At 42.3% G+C, this 15,302-nt stretch overlaps 2 protein-coding genes across 3 annotated transcripts in view; both read left to right on the top strand.

Annotated features, from left to right (window-relative positions):
• LOC117737519 (short transient receptor potential channel 7-like) overlaps positions 1 to 1,238 on the top strand; it is a 40,420-nt gene extending 39,182 nt beyond the window's left edge. Inside the window, exons 11-12 of the mRNA XM_034543554.1 lie at positions 832 to 907; positions 1,099 to 1,238. Of these exons, the coding sequence (XP_034399445.1) occupies positions 832 to 907; positions 1,099 to 1,238 (216 nt within the window). The remainder of the gene's footprint in view (positions 1 to 831; positions 908 to 1,098) is intronic.
• Positions 1,239 to 11,890: 10,652 nt separating this feature from the next.
• On the top strand, positions 11,891 to 13,954 carry LOC117737635 (small integral membrane protein 32-like). Of its 2 annotated transcripts, none has more exons than XM_034543716.1 (2): positions 11,891 to 12,523; positions 12,737 to 13,954. In XM_034543716.1, exon 2 carries the CDS (start codon positions 12,874 to 12,876, stop codon positions 13,213 to 13,215), a length of 342 nt encoding a protein of 113 aa, XP_034399607.1. In that variant the 5' UTR covers positions 11,891 to 12,523; positions 12,737 to 12,873; the 3' UTR covers positions 13,216 to 13,954. The 2 variants fall into 2 exon arrangements, with proteins under 2 accessions (XP_034399607.1, XP_034399608.1); XM_034543717.1 differs by having other exon boundaries at positions 12,840 to 13,872.
• Positions 13,955 to 15,302: the final 1,348 nt, after the last annotated feature.

The following is a 15,302-nucleotide window of genomic DNA, read 5'->3' as shown; positions in this document are numbered from 1 at the left end:
ATTAAATGAGAGGGAGAAATTATAAGGCTGAGGAATATAGAACAAAACAAAAGTGTGAATGGCTGGAGGGTGATAAAGGATGACAGGAAGAGAGATGGAGAGAGAAACATTTGAGGGTTGAAAAAGGCAAAATGACTGCTATGAAAGACCGAGGGATGTAAGAGTGGGGTAGGGAGAAGAGCTAGAGACAGAGAGGAAAGGCGTTTCCAAGAGATTGGATGAAAGGGCATCGACTGAAAAGAAGGCAGGTTTGAAGAAGTTATTGCGGGTGAAAGAGAAGAGGAACGGCAAAAAGAAAAAGAGACACATGAGCAGAGGCTGAAAATGCCTCTAATGAGCTTCTTGGGGGAGATGGAAGGCAGGCACTCAGTAAATGAGCTTGTGGCATCACGCTGAGAAAAGGAAGAGACGCTCTCCTCCTGAGTCTGCCCTTCACCTTTTCCCTGAGGGAAATCTAACTTCCTTCACAGGTCGATTGTGCTTTTCTCCCAATCCTCGCAGATAGTGTGGGTTTTCACGCACACACCAGGCATGGAGATGTTACGTAATAAGACATTTGTATGAGTGGTGACAGGTATAGACTCATTCAGATTGGCTACATGCAGAGATTGACTGCATGAGCCTTGGCAAGAACTGCAGGACATCTCTGTTGGCTACAGATCAATACTCAATATTTCACACATAGTCTCCGAGACAGTGCTGCTCTACCACTTTCTGTGTGTGTGTGTGTGTGTGTGTGTGTGTGTGTGTGCACACAAATGGGGATGAATACGCTATGCTTCTATGTCACATAACCTCGTCACCTTCTCTCCTTTCCTCTCCTCTGCTTAGAATATCATGAAGCGCCTGACTAAGAGGTTTGTGCTCAAGGCCCAAGTGGACAGAGAGAGCGATGAAGTCAATGAAGGTAAAACTTCCCTCTTCATTACAGCCCACTCTCATTGTGTCATTATTTGCTCAGTGCATGTGAGATAACGTCCATGAAATGAGGTATTTCTGTATATCGTAGCATTGTTTGTACTTTACGACTGCATGTACTCACACGTGTCAACTATAGCACAGTTTTGGGGCTCATGTCCGTGTGTGACTTTGTTGTAGGTGAGCTGAAGGAGATCAAGCAAGACATTTCCAGCCTCCGTTATGAGCTCCTGGAGGAGAAGTCCGATGCTGCTGGAGAGCTGGCTCTGCTCATCCAACAACTCGGCGACAAGTTTGGCAAGAACACCATGAGCCACTGACAGGACTCACGAGAAGGAGAGAGAGGGTAGGAGGGAGAAAGATGTGAAAGAGGGTGACATCAGGAGGAGGGGGAGGCAGAGAACAGGGCCAAGGAAGGTATTTTTAAGACCTCTATGGTGGAAGCAGGATGTTTATGTGTATGAGACAGACAGGAATGAAATTGGAGCAAAAGTGTGAGAGAAACAGACTGGGCACAGAGTGATCATTTGATAACTTCATGAAAATAGCAATGGTTTTGTATTATGCAATGACCAATTAAGGAGGAATGTGAAAAGAACATAGCTGCGACTGCGCGAGAGCATGAGGTCAGAGGGTCAGAGGTGAAGTAAACTCAGTTGAAGGGGCTTTGTGTTGACAGTTGAAAATGCAATGTCTTTAGGGAGTCAGAGAAATATAAGAGAAAAAGTAGCCACTGTTATTCACACCAGCTGGCTTTGCTTCTACGTCTTCACTTTGTCAGGACAAGCATAGCGACGCCTGTCGAGATATACTGTACTCTCCTTTATACACCAGGCTATCTAATTAATGCATTTCCATCCACAATGCACAGCTTGATCAGGAGTCAGATGATTCAGGAAAAAGCGATGAAACAGTGTAGGATTTATACACTAATTTGAAAGTCATTAACGCTCTCTCCAAAAATGCAGTCACACACTGTGTGTGTATGTCCACATAACACACAGTGTGGCGGTAAGGCATTCAGCGGTAAGGCATTCAGTATTGTAGCTCCTTCTGAGCTGTCTCCAAGATACCTTATATCAGTAGAAATGTACTTTGTAGAGTTCCAAAAAAGGGCAAAAGTGTCGATAACATTATAGTATGTATTTTACCTCACTTAGAATTATTTAATTACGATGTATCACAAGCACATGCTGCCCGAAAGCAAGAAAGTATGGGTAATTCATGATGCCTCTCCCACTTTGTTTAAAGTCGAGATCTCGTGCTTATTTGACCACTTTAAGACGAAAGAAATGTTACATAGGACCAAGTAAACTGTTGTGGGTGTTTTCATTGTGCCTTTGCAGTACAAAGTGTTTTCTAAAATAGTAGCCAAAAGGCGACATGACCTTGAGAAGTTGTGTTTACAGTTTTAAAATGCAGGAGGTCAGCGGTTATTATCGGCACATGAAGGCAGAGGAACTCCGTCTGCTCGCTTTCGGGCAACCAGACGTTTGTGACATGAGAAAACGTGGGAGATATAGAGATATGGGATTCTGGAACAACAGTGCAATCATTTGGTTGTAAAACATTGGGATTGTGGCATTTTATGGTCTTGTTTTTCTTTTTGGAAACTTAAAGGTAATAGCTGAACTGTTGCTTTAACTAATATTAGATGTAGAGAAAATGTGATACAGTAATAATGCAGTTTATTAAACTTCTAATTCTGCCCACGAGAATTAAGATGTAATTTATTGTGAAGTTTAGAATTGTATCTAGAACAACCAATACGCAGATGTAGCTACAAATAGGGTGCTAATGATTATGTTGACCTGTGGGATCATACATAGTATCTGTCCGTCATGTATAAGCAGCCTAATATTGGCCCATTATTCATACTCTGTCCAATCCTAAAACCTGAACACCATCAGGATTCAGCAACTTGAAATAGATTATTATATTTCTAGTAAGAATGCTTCCGTAATTTCTAAAATGCAGTTTCTTACACGATGGCATGCCATTTGTTTCTTCCCACTGGAAAACGGCAACATCCAGCATGTATACAACACAAGTCTGCATATGTTGTTGTTGTCGTTTAAAAACTTCATAAATGAGACAGTTTGGGTATTTTACATGCACATATTATCAAGCTAAAACACCACGGTTGTGTTATTGTTTTATTGTGTGGATGCTAACAACCATCCTTAGCCCCATAGGTAAAGATGAGCAGGGGGCATACTGCTCATATTAACTAATTTAGAGGGCTGTCATTGCATTTGTCCATTTGTGTGGTTGGGAAAAAACAATCTGAACTTTTTCATCTTAAAATCCTTAACCAGTAAAGTAAAACAAAAAGTGAGTTATTGCCATAATAAATCTATCTATGTTTAAACGCTTGCAGGTTGTTTTTAAAGCTTGTACGATTAAAAGCCTAAGCTCCCTAGTAGGTACATTAACCCCCAGAACCTTTCGTAGCATTGAAATTAAGCGACCATTTTTAATCAGAAGACATTAAACACAATTGAAACAGTTGACTTATTAGATATGTCAGGTGTTCAACCCACAGTGACTGTGTTTTGATTCAGGTCCACAAATGTTGTTCAGAGTCAAGTTTTTATTCTAGAAGGTAGTGTGACTTGTGTCTTTCTTCATTTTTACTGTCAGAGTGAGCGAGCAGTAAACTATTTTCTGTGTGCCGAACCAGGCAAGGAATGAACAGACTCCCAGAAAAGGTTTTATGATTCCCACCGCTTTAAACACAAAATTAACTGAAACACTGTATTTTTCACTTGTACGCACGAAATATTGATTAATGCAAAATATTGTACTGTATATTGTCATATTTTTGATCCTTGAATTAAAGTGAGTACACTCTAAACTGGTTGTTTAATCATTGAATCATTCTGTATGTTTGATGATATTTAATGAGTCTAAATATTCAGTGTTGTTCCCCAGCTGATGACAAGTGGTTGCAGCATTACTCTGCACTTCAGCGACGATATGCACACACATACACACATAACAGACACATGCACATACACGTTCAGAGGTCCCTGAGCTACACCCAATGTACACTTAAAACCTCTGAGTTTATACATGTTATGTATGGTTAATTTCATGATAGACAACTCTGTTTACAATTCTTTCAGTTTTCTGCCACATAAACTGGATGTCAGTTACTGCAAGTTGTATCTGAACTACAGCACAGACTCATAGGGAAGGGGGGAGGGGGTGTTGTTTCTTCCCCTTATCCTTGTCTCTCACACAGGACACTTATTTCTGATAAAATGTTGAGATGAAAGTTATGCATTCATATATTATGCATACAGGCACACACACACAGATATTACTAAACAGGTCTGTCATGATAACAATATCTGTTGTGTAATTTTTTTATTCTTTCTTTCTTTAATTGATCCGGTTTCATTCAGTGATTTATATCAACTGTTTGGTATGAAGCACACATTTCAAATACAGAAGAATTAAAAAGACTGAAAGTAATTTGTATTATTTCAGTAAAATATGGTAAAATAAAATATTCAAGATAGTGGTTTTGCTGTTCCTGTCATAAAACTGCACCCCCTTTCTCGAGAAGATAAAGCAAGAAGATGTCAGCTCTCCTCGCTCACGTCTTCACACTCTTCGACTGGATGTTGACACTGTTTCTAAAATACTACAGATATGATCAATAACAATGAATCCTGCTCGTCAACCCTTCTCGTGGCTCTGCTGGTTCCGCCTCTTCCCCTCGCTGTGTAATGTGCCATGCAGCTCCAACCACAACTAGGTTTGTGGACTTGAATCATATAATAGGAACTTTTTAAAGCTTGGACTTTTCCTCTCTTTTGTGATCTGCTTCACCATTAGGTTCTTTCTCTGGATGTCGTGCTCACATATGAAATGCTGCTGTTCAAAACAAACCAAACTCTTCATTGGTCTCTAAACTCTTCCTTTGTGTTCTCATGTAAGGTTTTAAGGTATATTTACAACCTGGACTCTATGAACCACAATTACAAGCTTGGTTAGAGCATCCTTTCTTTCCTCATCACGTTGTTGAGTCTGGTTTATAATCTTAGTCGCGTGCTCGCCTTCTGTTTCCTCCACTCTTCCCATAAGTCATTGCTGCAGCATGTATGCAGGCCGGTAAAACAGAAATGCCAAAACACTGTCTCAAGAAAGAAGACCTAATTCAACCCATGAAATGCTGTTTGTCACAAGTAAACAGCAGCCTATACCTTTTCTGGACTATCTCCATAGCAACAAAGTATGTCTGAAGGAGATGTGCTTTTGGAAGTTCACAAGACATTAAATTATCTGATTTCCTTTAGTGCTCTCCCGCAGTCTTTTGATATGAGTTTTGGCCTTCAGGGCATTACTTGTGTGTGTGTGTGTGTTGTACGTGTGTTCAGTTTTAATCACAAGATAAAATGTTATGGAAGTGTATCTGTTCATTCTCGTTTGTGTATGACATATGAGGAAACATAGGCCTGTGTGTGTGTGTGTGTGTGTGTGTGTGTGTGTAATACTTAGACCAACACAGTATAACTGACATCCCTTCTATGGTGTAATTTGTCCCAGAGGCCCTAAGCAAGGAAGTGTTTCGAGCCCTCCCTCCCTCCCTCTCTCCTCCTCCTCTCCTCTTCATCCTCCCTCTCTCTCCATCCCTCTCGCCTCCTCCATCTGTCTTTCTCTGTTTCTCCAGGCGGAGCAGCGAGCGATGTGACCTCCTGCCTCTGAAGGACAGGGATTCCAAGGGTTTGGAGGAGAGCTTAGACTACCTCTCCAATGCGTTTCCCACCGACTGCCTGGAAGCCCCTCCCCCGCCCCCGGGAGAAGAACTTACCAGCAGGCACACACTAAAAGAATATGCTTTGGTGCTTGTACAAACACAAACATAGATAGCTGCCTACCCTTCCTTATATGTTATTAGAAGCGTGAACACGTAGGCTTAAACACCCTCTCTGCCAGAAATCTGCACACATCACTGAGGCGTGAATACTCGCATATGCAGGCACGCTCACACACCAGACTGTCTGTCATAAACACTCACATTTAAACGATGAATGCTGACTTGTTGTTCAACACAACACATGCATTAACACAAAAGCAGGCTTAACCTCTTTCTGTGGCTCTTAACTCTTGCAGAAGAGTACGTGCCATGTGTCACTTTTGCGCACACAGACACAACTCCTATCTCAGGCATCAATCACGCCCTTGAGCCATCTCAGTGTCTCATTAGAAGAAAGCTCTCTGGAGAGGAACTAATCAGGACAAACCTCAAACAAACTAAAGGACGATTGCATAAAGATGTCAGTGGTTTACAATCATAGTCATTCATCACTAATCATCATCTACCTTTTATTATAGTCATAAGAATATCATCTAACCTGCTCCAAACCATTTTTTACCTCTCCGACATAACGGCCTGCAAAGGAATCACAAATCCACAGTGCTGAGACATTCTTGAGTCCCGATCATTGGTGAAACGCCAATATCTAATTTCTGGAGCAGTCAGAGGGCTGATGGAGTAGAGAACAAAGGTGCTTTCGGTGGGCTTTAAGAAGAAAAGACTTGTGAAACCATCAACATTGTCATCATCACTTTCGTCATAATAAAACAAACATATATGCATATATACATTCTAACAGTTTTGCCCTGTTTGAGGCTCAGAACTTCAGCACTAAATGTTGTGCATTTATGGAGTGGAGCGTTTTGTAGAGCAATTCATATAGCCTGATTATTATTAATCTGGTTGTAGAAGGTAACTTAATCAAGCATGCAGTCTTTAACCTGCTGTGTAACCTTATCTCAAGGCATTTATTTGAGTTCTTTTGTGAATACGCCTCTCTGATTTAGGCTCAATGAGAGTGAGAGGATGTATTTCCTTACTGGCATTAAGTTATATTCTGCTTCTCAATTCTCCTCCAGAGTACATACCTCTTTAGATGCACTCTTTCCCGTTTTTTCCAAATTTCCACCTGAGTTAGCATCAATATAATGCATGCGTCCGACACAAAATACATCTTCAGATCACTCTGTTTTTAAAGTTTACCTTAATAAAAAAATCACAGGTCAGCAAGAGCCACCGCAGTTTCTGTCCTGATTGGTCCAAAACCACTCAATGGACTAATTAACTCCAACTAACAAACAATCGATCTGGACATCATCAGTAGGGATGGCGCAGCATCTCAACACCCCGACGCAATGAATTTCCCATCAGAGTACAATATCACAGCTTTAACGTGTGGAAACACAGAGGATGCACAGGTACGTTAATTTTACAATGGAATTCAATTGGATAAAATAGGCCTTTTTTCGGGGCATGACTCACTATATCATCATCAGATCCTGCACCCTAACAGCTTTGTGTCACAGCATTCATCTTCTTCATCATCATTTGGCTCAATGCAATACTACCGTCATCATTGTCATCCTCAGTGTCACATTTGCTTTGGAATTTTTAATCTCAGTATCACTGACAGCAGTGAATAATGGATATGATGTGCTCTACAGGAACAGATACGACATCTACTGGATTGCAGACGCTCTCCCATTCACTCTCTGTAAGAGCCGCGTGTGAGCATGACAGGAGCATGAGTGAGACATAGAGAGGAAGTTATGTTTATAACAATCCCAGTGCTGCAGCTCGTCATATACAGCAACATTTCCCCTAAGTGTATTTACGTGCCTACAACATAGTTTCCCTTTTATGGGCTAACCATAGCCGTTGCACCACAATTCATCTTCTGACTCACTTTGGCTTTTTTTACTTTGTTCTGCTCGGTGTTCTGTTTGCTTTACCTTCTTCACCCTTTCTCACCCTCCCTCCCTTTTAATCTGCAATTTGTTTCTGTCCGTCTCAGCATTTATTTTCTGCTCTGTCACTTTCTGTTTGTCTCTGTCCTGTCGCTGTTTCGGTCCATTTTCTTTTTTACATTTACACGTGTCTGTTTGGCTCTTCTTCCTTCTCTCCCTAGTTTTGCTGAAATCACAGGTAGACATGACCTTGGTGACTTTGGAGACCAGATGCTGCTGGGTAATCATCTTCTTTCTTTTCCTCCCCCTCCCCCTCCTCTCCTCGTCCAGACTCAAATGACAGGCAGCAGAACCTCACTCTGTCTTACAGGGAACACTGCTTCTGTAATTTCCCACTTGATCTTTTTAGTGTCCCTCCTTACTCCCCTCCCCCACTCTTCCACTACACACCTCCTGCTGTCTTCCTGGGGCTTCTGGGCTGAGTCTCTGCTCTGTGGCTACTGGACCAGAGACCCTCCCCACACTCAAACAAGCACCAATTTACTTGGGCCTCCCTTCCCTTCCGAACCAAGACCTACTGATCCAGGACACAAAATTCCCGAAATGATTCACATTTGAAAAAGAAGGAAAACTTCTCTGCTCCTCTTTTGTTGTTTGTTTACTGTCCTGAAGATCCCACTCTGAAAGAAGCAGGTGGCCTGTACTGGCTGAGTCTGCTTTGTTTGCTATCGAGCTGAGACAATAAATTAGAGTATAGATGAGAATATAAATTAGCAAAATATTTGATTTGACCTATAGGTGATGTTCATTTTACTGTCGACTTTGGAAGAAAATTGTTTCTTTTATATTCTTTGTGATAACATACTCACAAAAACATAATTTAAATGAATGTAATGTACATATTTTCCATATGTATTGTATATAAAACGTGGAAGTTCTCTGTATGTGTGTGTTTGAGTGGTGGCATGAGCTCCTGCTCATTTTGAGTATCCATTTATAATTTTTACTTTGAGAGGAAGCGAATGCCTCTCCTTTAATTCCTCCCTGAGATGATGAGCAGCATTTGGTGTTCTGGCGAGATAATCAAGGGACTAATTGTAGAGCGTCTGATTTTTGCCAAAGGGGCGTTTGATGCGCTGGCAGGGAGAAATCCTATTTTGCCGGCTGATTTTTCCAAGGAGGTTAAAGAGGAGACGGTTAGAAAAAAATGAACACAATTACAGAAAATAAGAGGGAGACATTTGCGTGGAACATTTTTTGTTTGTTGACGATTCATGTTAGAAATCGTTGAGACAGAAAATGGAATTGTATTGACAAAAGAGATAAAGGAGTCCCAGCTACTTGTGTAGCCATTAGTGATCATATTGTCTGTGTTGTGTCTGATGTGCGTGTGTGTGTTTTTTAACTGATTGGGGCATGTGTTAGCTTGTATAAGAGTGTATTGTGTGCTTTTAAGTGTGACTGCATCTGCATGTGTCTCTGCTTATGTGCCTTTGTGTGTCTGTAAGATTGCTTGTGGTTTATGCATGTCAAATGTCTCCTGCGAGTCTGTTTGTGTGCGCACAAGCAGGAGTTTGCACATCAGTGGTCTCGTAATCTGTCTCTCGCTCGCTTTTGTGTGTTTTTGTCTGGAGAGTGTCTGTATCACTGTTATCAGATGCGACTGAATGTGTATGTCTGTGTCTTTTTGCATTCATCTGTCTTTGTAAGCAAGAGGTGATGGTTTTATTATTTAGAAATATTCATCATTAATAATTTGTTTGCTTTGGTAGCATTGTTTTTATGAGCCAGTATGCCAGTGAAAAGCAGAGAGATGGATAGCCTGTAGTATGTTTGGGAGGCTGTTGGACTCCTGCCAGTGTAGTGAACGACTCCAGTGCACTGTGGAGCTCATGCTGAGGAAAGCAACAAAAACAATATTACTCTTTCATGGAGAAAAAAATCAAATAAACTTGCTAGAGTCAAGAAATGATGTCTCAGAGGGATTAGCAACAATTGCTGAGGAACACACTGCTGTGAGTGCAGAGTACCATAGCTTGTGTTTGTGCTCTTTACTTTCACCTCACTTGACTTGGCATGATTGGATGTGACTGAAACTTAAAGGTGTAAAAATGTTTTCAAGGCATTGATCCATTTTCCTCCGAGAAATAATGGAGAATAAACAAGAGTAATGAATTAACAACCCCCAAGCAGACCCAGGTCTCGAGTTAGCTGACAATGGAGAGGGGTGTATATCATTGTGCGTTTAATCAGTGTGTGCATGTAAATGAGAGGAAAAAAGTGGTTGGTGTTTGTAGGCTACACAAACATAATCCTTGTTGACTTGCAGGCCTTCCATTTGCTTTGGTTATGTCTCTTCAGCAGGAACATTACGCTTCTTTTAAGCTCTTCGCCGTCTCTTTTTTTTCCATCCTGTAAAATTAATTAACATTATCAAGCTCAGAAAAAGAAATCCCGCAACTTTTAGTTTTCTTGTTTATCTACATTTTGAGCCTACAGTGCTTCATGGGTGAGTCTTATTTTTTCCTCCTTTTTTTATGGATTAAAAGGATTAAGAAACAGCAAGAGAAGAAAGAGGGGTGGAGCAAGAGAAGCAGGGGGAAGTGAGAGAGACGGACCATACAGCAGAGACATGAGGGAATTAGAGAGGGAAAGATAGCCGGTGGTGTGCAGAGTCTGTATCGGAGTGCAGGTAGGAAACAAACGCAAAGAAGATGAGAGGTCATTGTTTTGTCTGACATGATGCCTGACAGTGTGGAGGAGGATGAGAGGGGCTCCAGTTGGTAGAGACCCTTATTGACGTATATAGTGGTGGATAATTACAAATCACCATTTCTAATCAAAATCCCATTGTCACAGGGAACGCTAATGAGCAAAGGCTGATAACTCTCCCAATTAGTCACAGAGCAAAGCACCAATCGACATATACGTCATGGCATATCATAACCCTTCTCTATCCTTTTCATCATTTTCATTTTGACTAAACCACATCACATGATTGTGATAGGTGAGTTAGGTCTGTCGGCAACATCGCAGTGGATTTTGGACAAATCAAGCGCACCACTTAAAGTGTGCCTTTGTGTGTGTGTGTGTGTGTGTGTGTGTGTGTGTTTGTGTGTGTGATGTGGATGAGGATAGCAGCAAGCCCGTAGCAAAGCGACAAATGAGTGCAACTTCCACAAAGCAATAAGAAACCGTAATCTCCTTAGCCATCACAATTACTGCTGTTCCTCCACATGTAAACAAGGCTTCTGGCAGTATTTAGATTTCCCATGTGACGTGCACATTCCACCCTAGTCTGGTCCACTGTAATCCTCTTTCTTGTTGAATCGAGTTGATGGGACACCAGGACACAGCCAGCTTTTTGGCTGTTATTTGTAGTGTTCCTCAAACTTTGTATTTTCTCTCTTTGTATATATGCATGTTGCATCAAAGTTTCCAAGTTGGGGATGGTTTAAATATGTTCTTGATGCAGTGTATGTATGTGTGTGTGTGTGTGTGTGTGTGTGTGTGTGTGTGTGTGTGTGTGTGTGTGTGTGTGTGTGTGTGTGTATGTGTCCCTCTGTGTTTGCTCCCTCTGCCTGCCAGCCATTCTATTGTGACAGAACAGGTGCATATGAATATGAAACAGGTCGGCACAGCTTTTAGGGTCTGGCTCTTTGTATGCATGATCATGTCCGAGAGCAAACTGACTTCCCATCTCCACCCTGCGCACCTTCTTTTAAGTGTCTAATCAGTTTCACAGAGAGCACACACACTATGTTCTAAACAAACAGACACAGTGAGGTGAGATGCAGAGCAGTTTTCATGCCCTTTAAATCTGGCACTAAGACTCAGACAAAAGACCTCCTGGTAGATCTTTTCTAAAATGCAATCACCCTGCAATGAATTTTTACACACACTCACCAATCTCACACCCTTTTCCTGATCTTACCCCAGTGTGAGACATTCCCCACACTAACCCACTAACCTCAATTTTCTCTCATCGCCTTAAAAATCTAAAACTGTAGATAGATAGATAGATAGATAGATAGATAGATAGATAGATAGATAGATAGATAGATAGATAGATAGATAGATAGATAGATAGATAGATAGATAGATAGATAGACAGACAGACAGGACTTGTGTTGAGTGACTCTCTCTTTACAGTAACACACCCCTGTCTGGTGACGTGCCTCCTTCCCTTCTCCTGTTCTCTCTCTTTCCCCCTCTCTCGCTTTGTCCTATACTGTCATAGAATACGCAGATGGGAAGCTGTTCACGACCCAGTGTGCTGCTGCGTCTTGTCCTTCATTAATCCCTCCTTTCGTCAAATGTTAGTCATACTGGATCGATAATCCCGTCCGGGAACACCGTCGGTAGGATCTGTCCGACACGTGTCGACGCTGAGCCGGATAAAAGAACGGGCGAAGGGTTGGAGACGGGTGTCCGTCCTCTGCGCCCTGTGCGCACACGCCACGAAGATCTTGTTTAACTGCGCACGAAGAAACGCAAGATGCGCACCGGAGATCGTTATACTTCACCAGCCCCGGCAGACCCGATCATTAGGACATCTGTCCGGTAGCCTATCGCAGTTGGTGCTCAACCACGCGCGTGGATATAAACGCCAACCAGTGGAATTGGTAATTGTGCTCTTTCAACAGGACCCTGATCTGGGCCGGCATGTGGATGTAATTAGTTCTGATTAATGTGAGGGGAGACGCTCTGTTAATGTCCCACTCAGCGACACATGACACAAACCTACCGCTTCTTCACGGCGCGTGGTCGGCGGGGCTGGAGCGGAAAGAGCCGGGGACGCTGAGGAATGCGCAGCCGGGATTTTGTTTTTTTCAGCTCACCTGCTGAACTCTTCGCAGCGCAAACCAAAGTAAGTTATTCCCTAACAAGATCCTATGCCACATAGTAGAAGGTATTGTGTGTATGCCATATACGTCATTACTTTATGGTGTTTTCAAGATCACTTATGTGACCTGATTTGTGCTGATTATATTATTAGTGTCACTGAAGGTTTATCAGTGACCTTGTCAGACATTTAGGTATTCTGAGTGCAGTGGAATGACTGGGTTTCTTTATCACACAGGATACTGATTCTTCTTGATCGGTGCATCAGAGGACACACACCCAGACTGAACAGACGCGGGGTCAGTAGCCTATAACCTTCTCCGTATCTTGTCATCCTCCAGTCGACCGACGCAGCCGGTGAGCACGCGGGGCGCCATGCTGAGGCAGATCCTCCTCAACTCCACCGACACCCCAGACTTCGACCAGGTGCTCATGGCCCAGTCCTCCACGCACGCCCACTCATCCCTGAACGCCTCCCACGGTGGTTCGGTGAGCGTCGACGCTCTTCTGAGACCCACCACGGGGCGAGGGGGAGGAGGGCTCCGGGATGGCGAGCTCCACAAACCGGACCTGATCACCTACATAGTCATGTGCCTTCTGCTCTTCCTGTTGGTGCTGCTCATTGTGTTCTTCATCAACTGCCAGCTCCGGAACTCTTTCTTCGCCTCCATGCCATATGATAGGTCACTGAGAGAGGCCCGGACCTCCTACAAGTAAGACCCCCACCAGGACACATCTCGGTGACTGCATGGGGCTTTAGTGACACTCCTGTGGGGGTCGAAGGACTGACTGGTCACCCCTGAACTGTTGCTGCTGCACGTATTGGACTCATACAGTTGTTGCCTTTTATAATTTGTCTTGGATACATCGGAAGGCCTAAATAAAACTTGATTAGTCAGGGCCTCGTTAGAGCAAATGTTGGCCACATTTTCCACTTCAAGGCGCACAGCACTATCCCAAAAGGATAGCTCTTTGGACCATGGGGTCAATTTGAGGAGATGCCGGTGGAAAAATAACAGTATAACTCCTGGTGAAATTAGGGACTCATATATTTTGTGATGATTAATAAATAAAATGTGAATCAATCCATCATCCCCTTCAACCAACTTGTGGTCCCGTGTTGCACTTTGGAAATACATTATGTACTCCTTTACAGTATACTCCCAAGCTTGTGTTGATTCATCTGCTTACAAATGTGTCATATAGCGCCTGCACTTGGGGTCCAAATTCATAATATTTCTCACTGGCCCAAACAAGATTCATCATTTTTTTTCTGATGGAAACGTGACATACGGTAACAGAAAGAGGATACAGTGGGTTGTATATACAATATTTTGTATGACTGTAACTTAACTGTCTTGTCTCGTGAAATGAAACAAGTCCACCCCTTTGTCTTTGTAAAATGCTGATTCAATTATAGACTGTTTCTATATCCTCACATAAAGATATTCAAATGTTCTTTGAGTGGCAGTCTCTTCATCTATCCACCTGCCTATTAATGATGATGCTGCAGCTGCTGGTGTGAAGGTCCAACGGTAATCATTTAATATGTCCGTATGGCGTTCAGGACTGCAAAAGGGCTGCTAATCTCACGGTGCACTTTCACTTTTAATTAACCTCTCCCCCACAATTCATAGCGCCAACACACCAGAGAATGAAGACCTGAGGCTGAAGTTTATGACGAGACCGTTACGATAAACCAAACTGTTGTCGGTTTAAGTGTCACCGTTGATGCGCAAATCCTCTCCAATCTTGTTGTTGGAAACATCTCTCCATACCAAGACAGATAGATGAGCCTATCTTTATAATCATGTGCTGGGCCCAGCTTTGTGTACGTCTGAGGTAAACGACACATTGCATTTCAGGTGTTGGACATATAAACACAGTGCTTATTGCAGTCTGTGGTATTCAAAATCTGAGAAAATATTGCAAGCGAGGAACATGAGACTACATCTACCCCGAGTGTTGAATTCCCAATCACAGACCAACAACTGTGTTGGAAGAAATTCTGCGTATTGGGTTGATTTATCAGCATATTCAGAACAACATGTGCCCTCTTGATTAAATCCGTCGCCTTGTCTTGTTCCCCCACAAGTCTAACCGCGACCCAGTGCAAATCAAAAAAAATCTGTGAATGCAAAACAAATCATTTTAGAGAACAAAAGCATCACAATTGGTACATTAACTTGGCTGGACATGCCGTATTGACTCCAGTGAGACTCCAGCGCATGCCACCGCTTGGTGGCGCCCCAAGTCGGATCATTTGTTTGGACAGTGTGATTACATTACGCAATGGCAACGTCACACATGTTGAAACGTCACATTTACATATAGAACAAACGATATACATATATATTTGTTCTATATATATATATCGTTTGTTCTATATGTAAATGTGAAGTATATATATAATATCAAAACCGGAAAGAAGCAGCACCAATATAAGTTCCACAGTTCCATAAGTTACTAATAACCTAGATAATAATCATTGTAACACTTGCACAAGTAAGATATCGCGTAGCTACATCAGCCGACTCCCTTTCCAGATATGTGAGATAGGAGTAATTGCCTGTGTAATATCTGGGAGTGTGCAGCCTTAGATGTCTGAATGGAGGTTTTAGATCTAAACTTAGGAGTCAAGGACAGAGACTTAAGTGTCACAGAGAGATGGCTTTTGTAATGTGGTAAAGTTACGACAGAAACAGTGACAATGGCTGAGGAGAGATCACAGTGGTTATTATGCAATACACATGTAGACACGCTACATGATAAGAATAACCTAAACAAAAGTATGTTATTCAAAC

Source organism: Cyclopterus lumpus, chromosome 10 (genome assembly GCF_009769545.1).
Source record: "Cyclopterus lumpus isolate fCycLum1 chromosome 10, fCycLum1.pri, whole genome shotgun sequence".
In the NCBI taxonomy this organism is placed as follows: domain Eukaryota; kingdom Metazoa; phylum Chordata; class Actinopteri; order Perciformes; family Cyclopteridae; genus Cyclopterus; species Cyclopterus lumpus.
The sequence above is the reverse complement of the archived record's forward strand: the minus strand, read 5'-3'. Positions and strand labels throughout refer to the sequence as shown.